The 15,746-nt window shown below is 34.4% G+C and overlaps 1 protein-coding gene across 2 annotated transcripts; it reads right to left on the bottom strand.

Moving 5' to 3' along the window:
* Positions 1-2,795: 2,795 nt before the first annotated feature.
* Positions 2,796-8,198, bottom strand: LOC149392344 (inositol-pentakisphosphate 2-kinase-like). 2 transcript variants are annotated; one of them, XM_089620734.1, is made up of 8 exons: positions 7,799-8,198; positions 7,508-7,699; positions 7,219-7,366; positions 6,999-7,039; positions 6,764-6,874; positions 6,033-6,620; positions 5,832-5,939; positions 2,796-3,432 (listed from the first exon to the last, which is right to left on the bottom strand). In XM_089620734.1, exons 1-8 carry the CDS (start codon positions 7,898-7,900, stop codon positions 3,076-3,078), a joined length of 1,647 nt encoding a protein of 548 aa, XP_089476860.1. In that variant the 5' UTR covers positions 7,901-8,198; the 3' UTR covers positions 2,796-3,075. The 2 variants fall into 2 exon arrangements, with proteins under 2 accessions (XP_089476860.1, XP_089476859.1); XM_089620733.1 differs by lacking the exons at positions 5,832-5,939; positions 6,033-6,620; positions 6,764-6,874; ... (2 more) ...; positions 7,508-7,699; positions 7,799-8,198 and adding an exon at positions 3,614-3,835 and having other exon boundaries at positions 2,796-3,408.
* Between the last annotated feature and the right edge of the window lie 7,548 nt (positions 8,199-15,746).

The following is a 15,746-nucleotide window of genomic DNA, read 5'->3' as shown; positions in this document are numbered from 1 at the left end:
AACTCAAATAAATCTTAAACTATGACTACCTATTTTCACTAAATACAAAAATACCCTTACTTTTAAGGGAAAATAACACATTTATACCCTGTGTTTTAGTGAAATGTCGAGTTTAACCCTCGGTTTTCAAAAATGTCGAGTTCATACCCTCTGTTTAACTCAAATGACGAAATTATACCATCTGTTTAACTAAAATGACGAAATTATACCCTGAAATAGACAACAGTGTCACAAATATTCTTTTTATTGACTTTTCATTGACGTTGACTATAATATTTATATATAAAGACCAATTATCTTTATTCATTCGCGCCATATATGTAATTTACTTAAAAACTAAAAAAATAAACAATAATCTCTTAATTGTGAAGAACACAGAAAAAAGACAATGAGGTAAACATCGATAGTTGATAGTCATCAAAATCGCATATTCGAACAGAGAATCCAGGATTTAGAGTTACAATTCGAACACGGAATGAAGTCATTTCTTAGGAGGTATGAGTTTTATTATTTAATTTCAATTTAAGGCTATTTTTATTTCAAAATTGAGAATTTGGAAGTTAGGGCACTGATTTAGATTTGATTTGATTTTTCTTATATAAGAGTTAATATCAATGAAAGGGAGATTTGTGACGCTGTTATTCATTTCAGGGTATAATTTCGTCATTTTAGTTAAACAGAGGGTAAAATTTCGTCATTTTAGTTAAACAGAGGGTATGAACTCGACATTTTTGAAAACCGAGGGTTAAACTCGACATTTCACTAAAACACAGGGTATAAATGTGTTATTTTCCCATAACATTTGATTTTCTTTCTTATTTAATTATTTGACTTTCTTTTTTTATTTTTGTATTAATGGGATGGGTTATTCATGTCACACTCTCTTCTCTCTCTTTTCATGCGCATTTCATATCTCCGTGTCTTCTCTCACGTCTTTCTCTTTGCTTCAACTCAAGGAAATAAGGTTTGAGTTCAACTCTCTTCCACTCTCTCTTTTCATTTTTCAGTTCGTCATCTTTGTTTGGGTTCATCTTTTTTTAAGTCGTTGAATTTATGTGGTTTTTGAAGTTAAGAAACAAAGCAAAAACGATTCTCGCGATCGTGGAAAATTTTGAAAGTTTCTAAAAATTTCTGGGTTTTCGTTGAAGATTTATTGACATCAATGTCAATAAATATGCATTTTTATTGACATTAATGTCAATAAATCTTCAAGTTTCTGGGTTTTCGTTGAAGATTTATTGACATTGATGTCAATAAATATGCATTTTTATTGACATTAATGTCAATAAATCTTCAACAATTCTGGGAAATTCCTTTGAAGATTTATTGACATTGATGTCAATAAATATGCATTTTTATTGACATTAATGTGAATAAATCTTCAACGATTCTGGGAAATTCCTTTGAAGATTTATTGACATATCTTCAACGATTCTGGAAAATTCCTTTGTAGATTTATTGACATTGATGTCAATAAATATGCATTTTTATTGACATCAACGTCAATAAATCTTCAACGAAAACCCAGAAATTTTCAGAAATTTTTCAAAATTATCAAGAATCCCGAGAATCGTTTTTTTCTTTGTTTTTTAACTTTAAATTAAACCACAGAAATTCTACGCGGAATCCATGGCGGGCTGTTTCGGCGGACACCTCGAGGTCGCCGCCGCCGGGATGGTCATGGGCTGCTCTCCGGCGAAGATGACCGTCGTTCATAAGAGCTTCAGCGTCGGAGATTCCCAAGGCTGCTCTCCGGATTTTTGTAATGATGTTTGTTTTCATAATATAAACTAAATAATTGTTTTTGTTTTATTAATTAACTAATGAAAATAAACTAAATATGAAAGATAAATATGTAATTACTCATTTAATTAAGTCATAGTTTATGATTTATTTGAGTTTAGTAGATTTTGGTCCAAAATCATGGTACAAGTCATAGAATAAGAATACTCTCATTTCTCAATGGGAGATTTCCCAATCTTTCAGATTCGTCTCGTGTTTAAAAAAAAAATTAATTGTAAATATTTATTCATTGAAGAGTTATATTACCCATTTATTTACTTTCATTAAATTTGACTTACTATAGATCAGAAACTAAATTAATTTATTTGGCAATGGCCAATTAAAAAATTAATCAAAGGGTAAAGTTATGATAGTTATGATATTTTGAGTATTCATCAAAATTCGTTTATTTAATCTTATGGAATGTTATGAAAAAAAAAAGGTCATGGATGTGCTTAGCTGTATGAAAGTGAGCCAAGGATCAAATACGTAACCATCTTCAATTCCAAGTTGTTGCGTTTCCTAATATAATAAAAGTTGAAAAGAGCTTTCATTCGTTGACGTTGTGTACACGAGGATGCTAACCTTTGCTCAAATTATTTTTTAATGCTTTATTGACACATCACCGTATCTTAAATATTTGACGCAGTGTTAATTTGTCGGAAATCCACAAGCATTCGTGAACTAACCACACAAAGAACCTCTTTACCTTTAATTTATTAACTAGGTTATAAAAAAAAAAAAAAAAAATACAAACCAACATTCGTTCATATATGTGATGTTACCCTACACTTGACGCCACAGTTTCATGCAATAATGAGTTTAATTCCGACACTTCACACTATATAATAAGGGAAGTACTGAAACGTCAACAATAATTTTGTAGGCTTGTGAATTATTATATTAAGTAATGGTCTCATAATTCGTAATTACAAGACCAAAAATTGACTTAACAATAATAAATAAATAAAACTGGTCATCGCAATTGATTCTTTACCCAGGAGACCAAAATATTAAAAACTAGGATAGCTACTACTGGAGTGGTTTATTCACTTTTCTTGCACCTGAAGTTAACCAAGAACTACAAACTAGAGAATACACTTTAATAAAACAAGCAGTAATATCCCAACAATTATTCCTAATAATGGTTTTACAGGCAAATTACAAAGACAACAAGCGAACCGAATTCATTGGGTACATACGAGTACAAGTACAACATAGCAATTGGAGGATCGAAGAGCATATATAAAAGCATTTTTCATGGTACAAACAGACATAGAGAGATCGATCGACTTACATAATGGAACAGTAATGGGCATAAGTATCTTCGGCAACAACGTACCAAACGTCGCATTTCTTACACGTGGACGACGGGTACGAAACGACAACGTCTTTCTTTTCGTCTTTTTTCTCAGTTGTAGGAGCGCCAATCGTCACAATCGTTGCAGATTTTTTGAACTTCCTAACCTTCCTAATGATTCTCACGGGATCGGCTTCACCAATCACTGTCACAAGGTTCTTAGAAGGGTCAAGTACAATGGAAGTTATTCCCTCTATTGCTGATATTAACTTCATCACATTCTGTCTACACCTTGAGCACAGAAGATCCACTGACACCACTGTTTTCTGCAGAACAAAACAGTCAGAGATCTGTTAGTACTACTGAATGAGTTCAGAAGAGAGAGAACATTCTCTCTGAAAAAAGTACTGTGGTGTGTCAGTAAAAGGATTGAATTGGCTCAGAGAGAGTCAGAAAAAATTAAATTCAAAGAGTGAGAAATAAAAGCACTGCAGTGCTGTGCAGAGAGAGAGAGATGTAATAAAGATGAACCTTGGACACCATGATTGTACAACAAGCTACTGCAAACCAGAATCAATAACTACAAAGAAAAATGGAAATTTGGGCTTGTTGGAATTGGTTTAAAGTAAGCATTTTTTGCATGCTATCTTTTATTTTTTTTGTATGGAAAAGTTTGGGTGGTGACACAGTAGGTGGGCAAGAAGTAAATGCTGGTCAGAAGGGGTCTTGATTAAATCACCTATTCTCTTGCAAATTCAATTAATGCACACATAGCACCACCTTCTAAATCTTCCTATGCCATACGACTTTTTTTTTCCATTGCTATGTTTTTAATAAAAAAAAAAACACAATCATTCATAATCGACAAATTCGACTACAAGGTAGCGAGTTAAATCCCTTTTTTTTTTACATAAAAAAGTTACAGTTATGTAAAGACTGGACTAAATGTGGGTGTCTGCAGAAAATGAAAACGACTTAACAAAGCAAAAATGTATTGAGTCACTGGAGAGAGTAAATGCTCTGACATTGTTGTCCTACTCAACCCATCAAAACTGTGTCCGAGTCTCTCTCTCTCTCTCTCTCTCTCTCGGAGAGAGAATTCCCGCATTTGAAGAGCTTCGTGTTTGAGCAAAGCAAATGGTCTCAAGTCTAAATAAATGTCATCTGATCATTTTGGCATACCTCCATTCAGTAAGAAAGAAACTAAACACAATATACAATGCTAAAATTTTCAGATAATAACACACATACTTCAAATATTGGATGTTAGGGGCTCAAATTACGGAATTCGATCGGCGTATCATCTTTTAAACGATTTTTAGGATAACGAAACGAGTTCTCGGATGTAAAACTTTAAACAAGACAAATAAACAATAAAGGAAATCCAGATCAGATAAAAGCTCAAACATAAAACCAGCAATGGGCAAAGTATAGGGGAAAGAAAATTATGTTTTTAAGATACTAAAAATCTGAATTTTAATGTAACATGGATTTAACTAACTAGGAACAGAGAGCATCATCCTTTGAAAGCTACTAGATAATTTTTCCGTTGACATGGGTTTCTCCGCTAGTAAATAATTTTTAAACAAGAGATCGATGACAAGGGTTTATTAGGCACCAAAATATTGCCCCAGGTAGGAAGTCAAAACATTTTATGCCACAAATGTGTATGATTCTTCATATTCTTCATTGAGCAGATGATGGATTTATTTTCCTTTAGGTACAAGGTCTATGTAACCAAAGCAAAGCAAAATTTTCATTCATCTATACCAGTAACTAGTGAGTGTAAAGAGCAAATCCAGTTACCACAAAACTGCAAATAACAAATTTAATTCTTTTTTTTTTTTACACATATACAGTTGTCTAGAGCCACGACCAAAGGCATTTTTTTTCTTCCCTGTGTCAGTAAGTACCATAAATTAAACGAGGCCAAGCTGTCCAAATAAATAGTTCATGTGCCTTTGGGATGGAATCACAGTGAAGTGGTTGATATATCACTATCTTGCAGAGGCCAAAGTTTTCCTCCTCTATCTCTTTTTCCTTTCTCTCATTAAATTCTCAAAAACTTCGATATAAAGGAACCAATTTAAGTTCATATAAAGCCGAATAGCATATGCTATAGTCGTCAATATTATTGTAAGTACACATTTACAATATAAATGTGCTCAAGTCCGGTTTGATGTTTATTACAAAAAATGTGTGTGCCTCCTAATTGAATAGTAAATGTTTATGCAGATTCTGATCATACGAGTCACAGACACGAAACCAGTCTTGCACGAAACGATGCCATAAAATAGAGAACCTAAATTGCTGGAAAAAAAAAATATCATTTCTTAGGAAGTCCAATTGAATAGAAGCCGAGTGTAGAAATGGAAACATAACAAAGAACAAAAAACAAAATTACGGGAAAAATAAACGCAGCGTATATACCATCCAGAAATAAACGAATGTTCAAACAGCACATGAGAGACAGGAAGAGGGTAAGAATCAATGATACACTTAACAACCCTAAAGAGTTGGTCTAGTGGTAAGGACGAATGATGGGATGTGTGGATTGGAGCACGGTCCCAGGTTCGATTATAAAGAAAAGTATCAAGGAAAATAAGAAGTCTATTTATTGATTTGAATCATCACAGCTTCAACCACAATGTAGACAAAATGTAGCATATCATGTATGTAAACATAGCTTACCATAACAGCTACAACCACAATGTTTTGTATGAAACCTCCAATTCTTTTACCACTTGGCTTTATCTGCTTCAAGCATTTGAGTGTAGCATCTTACTATTTTCTGATCTTTTTCGTAATATTCTTCCATTTTCTTCAAAGATTTCAAATCAAGGTCAATGAAGGACACCTGAAAAGTCAACATTTATAATTATAAGACGTCAAAGCCGAAAGAAGACATGCCAGCGAGAATCTTTTAATGAACAAAAGAGAGATGCTTGACCTTGTAATCAAAAGTTTGGTCAGTGGATTCCAGGTACACATTCTTGTGCGAACTTCCTTCTTTCCTCGGTCTAAAACTCATCATTAAACTACAGTCTTTCGCTGTAGCGGCTATCAGAAAGTTCTTTACAATCTTCAAGCTTTCATCTAGAGAAATTGAATGCAGATACACATATCTACGTGCGGTTTCCTTGTCCAATTCTTCGCAAACTTTGCAGGGCTTGGAAACTACGTCGTAGTATGCATGAATTACACCCTCTATGTCAATGTTGTCGAGCTTCTGGACATGTAAAAGCCTATCTATTGCACCAGATACATAAATTGTTTCCGAAATAAGATTAAGAAAATTTTCTATTGGAAGACCACGATCTCCTGGGGTGACATTCCTAATCGCATCTTCAAATGATTCTTGACTCATAAGATCCGTAATTTCTGCGGACGAATCCAACGTCCCATATACCAGAGCCCCGTCCAAAAACACTCGAAAGTTGTTCTGAGGACTGGAGATTAGATCTCTGACAGCCTTATATATTCTGTCTTTCGATCCAGAGAACAGATCAAGAGGGTTGTATTCGCTATATGCTGATATCTGCATCAAAAGTTATAAGAAACGAGAGTAAAGAGCAACGCATTGAAGAAAAGGCTATACTTGCCAAGAAAAGATTTAACATTAAGAAATCTCCATTACAATGTGTATGTTGACTATAATTAATTATGCATTTCAAAGTGTACCTCTCCATGAATCAACTTGAGGGCTTGATGCATCTTGTAACGAGGCACGATTCGTTTAACTTTGTTTCCTTCACCTATGAATTCTGATGTCGGAAGGAATCCACATTTTGGCTATTTTCGAGAGAAAAAGAAAAGAGCAGACAAAAAGACTCGTATAAGTTTCACCAAAATGGAATATGGGTATATTGAACATCAAAAACAACCGAGAGAAAGAGAAGGAAATCAAAATAACTACCTTAATCTCTACACATATGCACGGTCCACCTTCACGGGAGCCTGAAATACAAAAGGAAAATCAACCGCCGTGATTGTAAAAATCTTAATACCCTTCAGCTTCTAAAACCTAGGTTTGATTTCTAGCCACATTATAATGCAGAGCTTTTACCAGTTTATTGTAATCCCAGAAAAAAGGACATTGGAACTTGGAGTTCTAAGACAGCACATATTGTACTCACCTCCATGGAAAAGAGAATGATCAGACAATAGAAGCGCCGAATCAGCATCAATGTTAACTTTGGCGGCATCGATTCGCCAACCAGGACGCTTGCTCGTGACATTAATTTCAACAGACTCCAAGAAATCCCTTGAAACGGGCACACGAATCTACCGCAATAAATTCAACCCATAATGATAAGTCTAGGCTTAAATAATGAAAAACTGTAAAAAACAAAAACAAAAACAAAAAAAGGGATAAACTTGATCCACAGCTTCAAAAAGAAACTCCGAGCTGAAATTCTTACAGACCCCGGGATCGACGAATTTGGATCCCAACAAAGGGATCAAGACTCGCTCAACGAAGAGCTGCCCAACGAGCTCTCTGCTCGGTGCCGATGCAATTCCATCAATGTCCTTCCAAACAAACGCTTCGTGAGTCGATAAAGCTCTGAGACTCTTCTCGTTCCTCGCGGCCTTCTGTATCCTGATAACTTTCCCAATCTACACACACGCCAAAAAGAGGAAACTAGGGTTTCCAATCGAAACATGTCGTACGACGAGGAAACGGAAAAATAAAACGACGGGAAATGAAATACATACGAAGTGTGAGGAAGAACCAGAGTAGGCGAGAACGAGATTCGCAGCGCCTTCGCCTCTGTAAGCCCAATCGGAAGCGTGGCTTCGATCCAAAACAATCTCCATTGCTTTCGACCTAAATTCCGACTCCGACGATAAACTCTATGAGCTAATCGAATTTCATTTCCAACGAAACCTCGGAATCTCCGACTGAAGCAAAAGAGAACAAAAACAAAGTGGCGGTAATCTGGAGCAGCCTTCTTTCTTTCTTTCTTTAAACCCAAGCAAAACACGTACGAGCTCAATTTTTTTTTTTTTTTTTTTTTTTACAACTGCTTTCCGTGTCGTTTGTATGATTTATATTAATATAATACATACTGAAAACTCTTGACGATGATAGTTTTTCACTCTATCGTCGTCACTGAAAAAAAAAAAAAAAAAACTCGTTTTGTTAGGAAAAAACAACGAAGGCATTAATATAAAATAGCATAAAACGCACGCAGATAATATGCTGCTATTCTCGTAATAGGAATGAAAAAAATTGTTGTTATAGGAAAAAGTTTGAAAATGAGGTCGCCCGTGTAATTTTCAATTCGAATGCAAGCGGAAGCCCAAAGCCTGCTGGCCCAAAGATAGACATCCAGAATGGGCCTTGGCCTTGCAGGCGTGGGCTGGGAAGCAGAATCTCTCCGGAGATTAGATGAGAAATAAGTAGTGGTATTTGCATCTTATGTCACAAATTGGCAATCCAATTGCAAATAAGTCACATGCAAAAATTTTAGAAAGTTTTAGAGGAAGATGAAGTGATTTTTAATGAGGTATTGTAAAAATTCAGAAGACATTGAGTAACTAATAAAAAGATTAAATGATGAGAGGGAGTAATTTGAAATTTGCACATGTGACGCGAATGTAAATACGTGACACAAATGCAATTTTGACAATTTTGTGACACAAATGCAAAAACCCGACGAATTTGTGACATTGACGCAAATTTCCCAAATTAGTACGATTGATTATTTCTAAAGAATCTAAACTATGATCTTTCAATATTTTTGGACCAAAGTCCAATATATCAAAATTAATTTAAAAATATGATTTCTTTATATTTGTTGGTATAAAACTACTCTCAATGAATATCAATAAATCTTCAAGCGATTATGGAAAATTCTTTAAAATTTTATTGTTGTCAATAAAAAAATTTGGATGTCAATAAATTTTCAAGAGATTTTGGATGTTTCATTAATGGTAGTTTTGTACCAACACATATAAAAAAGTCATACTTTTGGATTAATTTTGACTTATTGAATTTGGATCTTAAAGTATTGAAGATGTCATAGTTTAGAAATAATCTCTGAGTATAAATAATATTTTTTTCATTGTATTTTTTTTACTTTATGTGAGAAATTTATTTGTGTTTTCTTCAAGGCTAATTGTATTTTATGACATAAACCTTCATAAAATATTATATTTGATGCATGAAATTCGAGGAAGACAGTGTTGAAAATAACTAATTTAACGTTTGCCATTGTTAAATAGTTAACGCTTGGTAAATATTAGGTAAATATCCACTTTCAAATGTAAATCTTAAGTAAATAGTCAACGTTTGGTATATGAAAGTGGCTATTTACTTAAGATTTGTGTCTGAAAGTGTACTTTCTAATTAATATTTATCAAATGCTGGCTATTTAGCAATGTCAAATGCAAATCTTAAGTAAATAGCCAATCGTTTGGTATATGAAAGTGGCTATTTACTTAAGATTTATGTCTTAAAGTGACTATTTAATTAATATTTACCAAATGCTGGCTATTTAGCAATGTCAAACGTGTAAATAATCCTAATTTTCTATATTATAATTGTAGATATTTACTTTTTTTTCATGTATTTTCAACGTTGTCAAGCAAGAAAAATTAAATTTCAAAAACCGAAAGCTCTACACGAGAGCAAATTGTCAATTTTATAAGAGGCGTACTAATAATTCGAATAATCGTTCCAGGCCACTTCGAATATTGTCTCACGCCAATCTCCTACATATAAGAATATTTCCATTTTTTAGTTAGCTATCAATGGAAATAATCTCTCCATTAATATGGTCCATATACAAACTGTTTTCGACCAAATATAACGCACAATTAAGAGCCAAAATTAAGCAAATTGATTACGTTTATTATAACGTAATATTTCTCATTGATGGTTATGAGAATGTATAATAAACGATTTTGAGGTCCCTAGGCTCGCTCATTCATTCAGAAACTAACACCATCTAAGAGAGAGAGTAAGAGCCTAGAAGAACCACAAAATTCTCGCCGGAATCGGAGTCCCGAGCTCGCCGGAAAACCACAACAATGGCCGGAGGTAAACAGATCCTTTTCGCTTCCGCTTTAACGTGTTCATGTTGCTAGAACACCTTTAGTATGTGTAAAAATATCTTACATTTGGTATCAGAGCCCCACACAACCTCTACCTTGTTTTTGAAAATTTCCATATTCTTGTGTGTTTATGTTTTGCGTTTTTTGACGTCAAAATGTTAATATTATTATGGAAATCTTTAAGAAAATTGTTTTGTGATTCTTTTGGCTTTTGAATCACTCAATTCGGTGTTAAAATGAGGGAAAACAAGTCGGATCTTTAAACGGGTCACAACCGGGTCGTAATAACCCATCTAGAGGTTGAAGACGATGAAAAACGACATGTAGTTTAAAATTTGGCGTCGTTTTTGTCGTTTCGAATTTTTTGTCGTTTTTCTTCCGTCATGTCGTTTTGTTCAAGCTGTCATTTTTCCTTTTCAGCATGTCTTGGGCTGATTCTTTAATGGGCCTGATCTTATTCATTTGGCTCATTTACAAAAGCCTATTTATTAGATCTGACCTCCGACGTTATTGCCATTAATATGCATACATTATATTATTGTCTATACAAGGACAATGCATATATTTAGTCATATGTTGTTATTTTATTTTATTCTTATATGAGTCAGAAGAATAAGCAATGATGATTGAATTACATTTGCATTGTTAAATATTCGTGCCTATTTATTTATTGTGTATATATTTGGGTGATATATACTGTAATGAAAGTAAATAAAGTTGATGCATGTTTATTAATTTTATTTGCATTATTTAGAATCTGTATGCAAATATTTAGTTTTAAATTTATATTGTGTTATAATAATTAAGAAGTTATATGACGTTTTATTATTATTATTTATAATATGCATATAACATTTAGCAATGACTAGCACAATATTATTTATTTTAGTCTTTATTATTGTTTGTGATTTATATGGTCTTAATTAATTAAAGAATAGCCACAGCATCTTTAATTAATTTAGATTGTATATTTAGAATTAAATCACATTAAAATAATAATTGTGGTTAATCATATGCTATATTATGAAATCTACCCACAGGAATTTTGTAATATTTGTATGATTAATTAGGATAAAATATCAAATTATATTTCCTAATTAACCCACAGGTATTAGGAAAATGAACATAGTTTGACAGTTTTATCATAATCGTGTGAATCTAATTGAATTAGAACTTTAGCCCACAGGCAAGTTTTATGTCTCTAGATTCATTGAGTAAAACATGTTTTTTACATTGGTAAAACATGATATAGTAATTTTATTCAAAACAAAATTTTTAATAAGCATATGTCTAATTTATGTAAATTGCAGCTCGTCAACCTGTTAGTTACTCTGATGTGGATAGTGACAATAAGGGGCTTATCCTTCATTTAGGATGGATGGATATGCTAAATGAAGTTATGAAGCTAAAGCCACCCACAATTACTCACGTGAGTACCCCAGATCAGGTTGTTCTTTATGAAAAGTGGGAGCGTTTTAATCGCCTCTGCATCGGGCTCATAAGGAACAAAATATCTGCTGGGATTGGGGCTTCCCTTGAGCAATATGAAGCAATTGGTCTTTTGTTGAAGGTAATAGACCAAGTTTCTGTCACTTCACACGAAGATTTTACAAATGCCCTTATCGCGCGCATGACGTATATTGCATCTCTAACAAAGGCCTTGGAAGTTGACATGCCAGAAACCCTTAAAGATCAAAAGGTCAATAAGAACATTAAGAAAAGGGCAAAGTGTTTCTTTTGCAATAAGAAGGGACACATAAAGAAAGAGTGCCCTATGTTCAAAATGTATGACTGATAAAAGGGTGTTTAACTTTAGTTTGTATGTCATAAATTAAATCTAACAAATGCTGGTCATAATACTTGGTGGATTGACTATGGTTCTACAATCCATGTTTCAATTACCTTGCAGAGTTTCAAAACCTACGAAAGCCAGTAAGAAGTGAGCAATACATCCATTCAGACAGAGCAGGATAAGCTCACATGTGGAGGCTATTGGTTCTTGAAATTTGGTGTTAAGCAGTGGTTTTGTTTTGCGTTTGGAAAAGACTTTTTACGTTCCTAGTTTTCAAGGAATTTAATTTTAATGTCAAGGCTTGTGCCCTATGGTTATGAATTTCACTTTTTCGGATAAAGGTTTAACCTTATTTAATAAATCTGAAGTTAGTGGTCATGGTACATTGTCTGAAGGTCTTTATTCCATTACATTACAAACTAACATTGCTCATTACTCCATGAATGTCACTGCTGGGTTGAAGCGTTGTATTATGAATGAAAATTCTTCTCTATTGTGGCACCGGAGATTGGGACATATCTCCAATTTTTAGAATTAAAAGGGTAGTGAATGAGGGAGTACTTAGTGCTCTTGATTTTACTGACTTTGAGACATGTGTGGATTACATAAAGAAAAGCAAACCAACAAGTCTAAAAATGGTGCAAAGAGAAGTACTGAATTGTTAGAAATCATGCGTACAAATATTTGTTGTCCTGACATGGATGCAAGTAGTCCAAAATACTTTATCACTTTCATAGATGATTTCTCACGATATATGTATCTCTATTTACTTCGTTCTAAGGATGAAGCTTTAGACGCCTTTAAAGTTTTCAAGGCTGAAGTAGAGAAACAATGTGGTAAACAAATTAAGATTGTGAGATCAGATAGCGGTGGTGAGTATTATGGTAGATATACTGAGAATTGACAAGCACCTGGGCCATTTGCGAAGTTTCTTCAAGAACATGGGATTGTTGCCCAGTACACTATGCCTGGTACTCCGGACCAGAATGGTGTTTCAGAAAGAAGAAACCGAACTTTAATGGACATGGTGAGAAGTATGAGGAGTAAAACAAAACTTCCTCAATTATTGTGGACTGAAGCACTAAAAATGGCTGTGTATATATTAAACCGAGTTCCAACCAAGGCTGTTTTAAAAAACGCCATTTGAGTTATTCAAAGGTTGGAAACCCAGTTTGCGACATATACGCGTTTGGGGATGCCCGTCTGAAGTGAGAATTTATAATCCACAAGAAAAGAAACTAGACCCTAGGACTATAAGTTGGTATTTCATTGGATATGCCGAGAAGTCTAAAGGTTATAGATTCTACTGTCCATCTCACAATACTAGGATTGTGGAATCAAGAAACGCAAAATTTCTTGAGAATGACTTGATTAGTGAGAGTGACCAATTGCATGACTCAGTGTCTGCAATGGATCACAATGAAGCTCAACCTTCTAATTCAAGTGATAGATTGATTATCGTACACACTCCTCAAGCTCAATCGTGTGTACGACAACCAGCTATTGAAATTCCACAAGCTAATAATGCTGATCATTTAGATCAAGTTGCTGATCAAGATCATGTTGAACAACCTATTGAACAACAAGATCATGAAGAGAATGGTGAAGTAATATTAAGAAGATCTACTAGAGTTAGAAGATCAGCAATCCCTAGTGATTATGAAGTATATCTACAAGAGACGGACTGCAACATTGGAGCCGAGAATGATCCTGAAATGTTTTCACAAGCTGTAAGTTCTAAAGAATCTAACTTACGGCACAATGCCATGATTAAGGAAATGAGCTCTATGGCAACTAATCAAGTCTGGGATCTTGTCGAGTTGCCTAATGGTGTAAAAGCCATTAGATGCAAATGGGTCTTTAAAACAAAGAAAGACTCACAAGGCAACATCGAGAGACATAAGGCAAGACTTGTAGCCAAAGGGTTTACTCAAAGAGAATGAATCGATTACACGGATACATTTTCTCCTGTTTCAAAGAAAGATTCTCTTCGCACAATTATGACATTAGTAGCTCATTTTGTTCTTGAGCTACATCAGATGGATGTGAAAACTGCCTTCCTTATGAAACAACCTGAAGGATTCTCCTCTAGTGATCGTGAGCATTTAGTCTGCAAGCTTAATAAATCCATTTACGGTTTGAAACAACCCTTCCGCCAATGGTATTTAAAGTTTCATGATGTCATCACTTCATTCGGGTTTGAAGAGAATGTCATGAATCAATGTATATACCAAAAGGTTAGTGGGAGTAAAATATGTTTTCTTGTTTTATATGTGGATGATATTTAGCTAGCGACTAATGATAATAGAATGCTATATGAGGTGAAACAGTTTCTTTCAAAGAACTTTGATATGAAAGATATGGGTGAGGCATCTTATGTTATTGGCATTAAGATCCATAGGGAAAGATCACGAGGCATTTTGGGTTTGTCTCAAGAGACCTATATCAACAAAGTTCTTGAGAGATTTCGGATGAAAGATTGTTCACCAAGTGTAGCACCCATTGTGAATGGTGATAAATGAAGAATATTCCATACGCTTCCGCTGTAGGAAACCTTATGTATGCTCAGGTTTGTACCAGACCTGACATTGCATATGTTGTTGGAGTATTGGGTAGATATCAGAGTAACCCAGGTCTTGACCATTGGAAAGCCGCAAAGAAGGTTATGAGATACCTTCAAGGAACAAATGATTACATGCTTATGTTCAGACGGACCGATGAATTGGAAGTGGTTGGCTACTCTGACGCTGACTACGCTGGCTGCATTGATTCAAGAAAATCCACTTCAGGATATGTTTTTTATGCTAGCTGGCGGAGCCGTGTCTTGGAGAAGCAAAAAGCAGACATTGACTGCTACTTCCACTATGGAGACTGAGTTCGTATCTTGTTTTGAAGCTACATCACACGGTGTTTGGTTGAAGAGTTTCATATATGGGCTTAGAGTTGTCGACTTTATTTCTAGGCCACTAAAGTTGTACCATGCCAATTCAGCTGTTGTTTTTATGGCTAATAAAAGTGAAGTCGAAGCAACACATCGACATTAAGTATTTAGCTATTATAGAACGTGTTAAAGATGATAAAGTGGTCATCCAACAAATTAGCACTGAGTTGATGATTACCGATCCTTGACTAAAGGCATGCCACTAAAGAAAATTAGGATTATTAACGTGTAAATAATCCTAATTTTCTATATTATAATTGTAGATATTTACTTTTTTTTCATGTATTTTCAACGTTGTCAAGCAAGAAAAATTAAATTTCAAAAACCGAAAGCTCTACACGAGAGCAAATTGTCAATTTTATAAGAGGCGTACTAATAATTCGAATAATCGTTCCAGGCCACTTCGAATATTGTCTCACGCCAATCTCCTACATATAAGAATATTTCCATTTTTGAGTTAGCTATCAATGGAAATAATCTCTCCATTAATATGGTCCATATACAAACTGTTTTCGACCAAATATAACGCACAATTAAGAGCCAAAATTAAGCAAATTGATTACGTTTATTATAACGTAATATTTCTCATTGATGGTTATGAGAATGTATAATAAACGATTTTGAGGTCCCTAGGCTCGCTCATTCATTCAGAAACTAACACCATCTAAGAGAGAGAGTAAGAGCCTAGAAGAACCACAAAATTCTCGCCGGAATCGGAGTCCCGAGCTCGCCGGAAAACCACAACAATGGCCGGAGGTAAACCGATCCTTTTCGCTTCCGCTTTAACGTGTTCATGTTGCTAGAACACCTTTAGTATGTGTAAAAATATCTTACACTACATTCTCCTCATAGGTTCTTGTGGTCAATATTCA

The sequence above is a fragment of the Urtica dioica genome, chromosome 7, assembly GCF_054948205.1.
Source record: "Urtica dioica subsp. dioica isolate 48M chromosome 7, U.dioica_male_clone48M_v1_H2, whole genome shotgun sequence".
Classification (NCBI taxonomy): domain Eukaryota; kingdom Viridiplantae; phylum Streptophyta; class Magnoliopsida; order Rosales; family Urticaceae; genus Urtica; species Urtica dioica.
The sequence above is the reverse complement of the archived record's forward strand: the minus strand, read 5'-3'. Positions and strand labels throughout refer to the sequence as shown.

Excerpts from the sequence above, each read along its gene's own strand:
- LOC149392344 (XM_089620734.1), bottom strand. The coding sequence starts at position 7,900 with ATGGAGATTGTTTTGGATCGAAGCCACGCTTCCGATTGGGCTTACAGA. Across the intron at positions 7,040-7,218 it reads TCATTCTCTTTTCCATGGAG|GCTCCCGTGAAGGTGGACCG; the intron begins GTGAGTACAATA and ends TTTGTATTTCAG. Across the intron at positions 5,940-6,032 it reads ACCAAACTTTTGATTACAAG|GTGTCCTTCATTGACCTTGA; the intron begins GTCAAGCATCTC and ends TTGACTTTTCAG.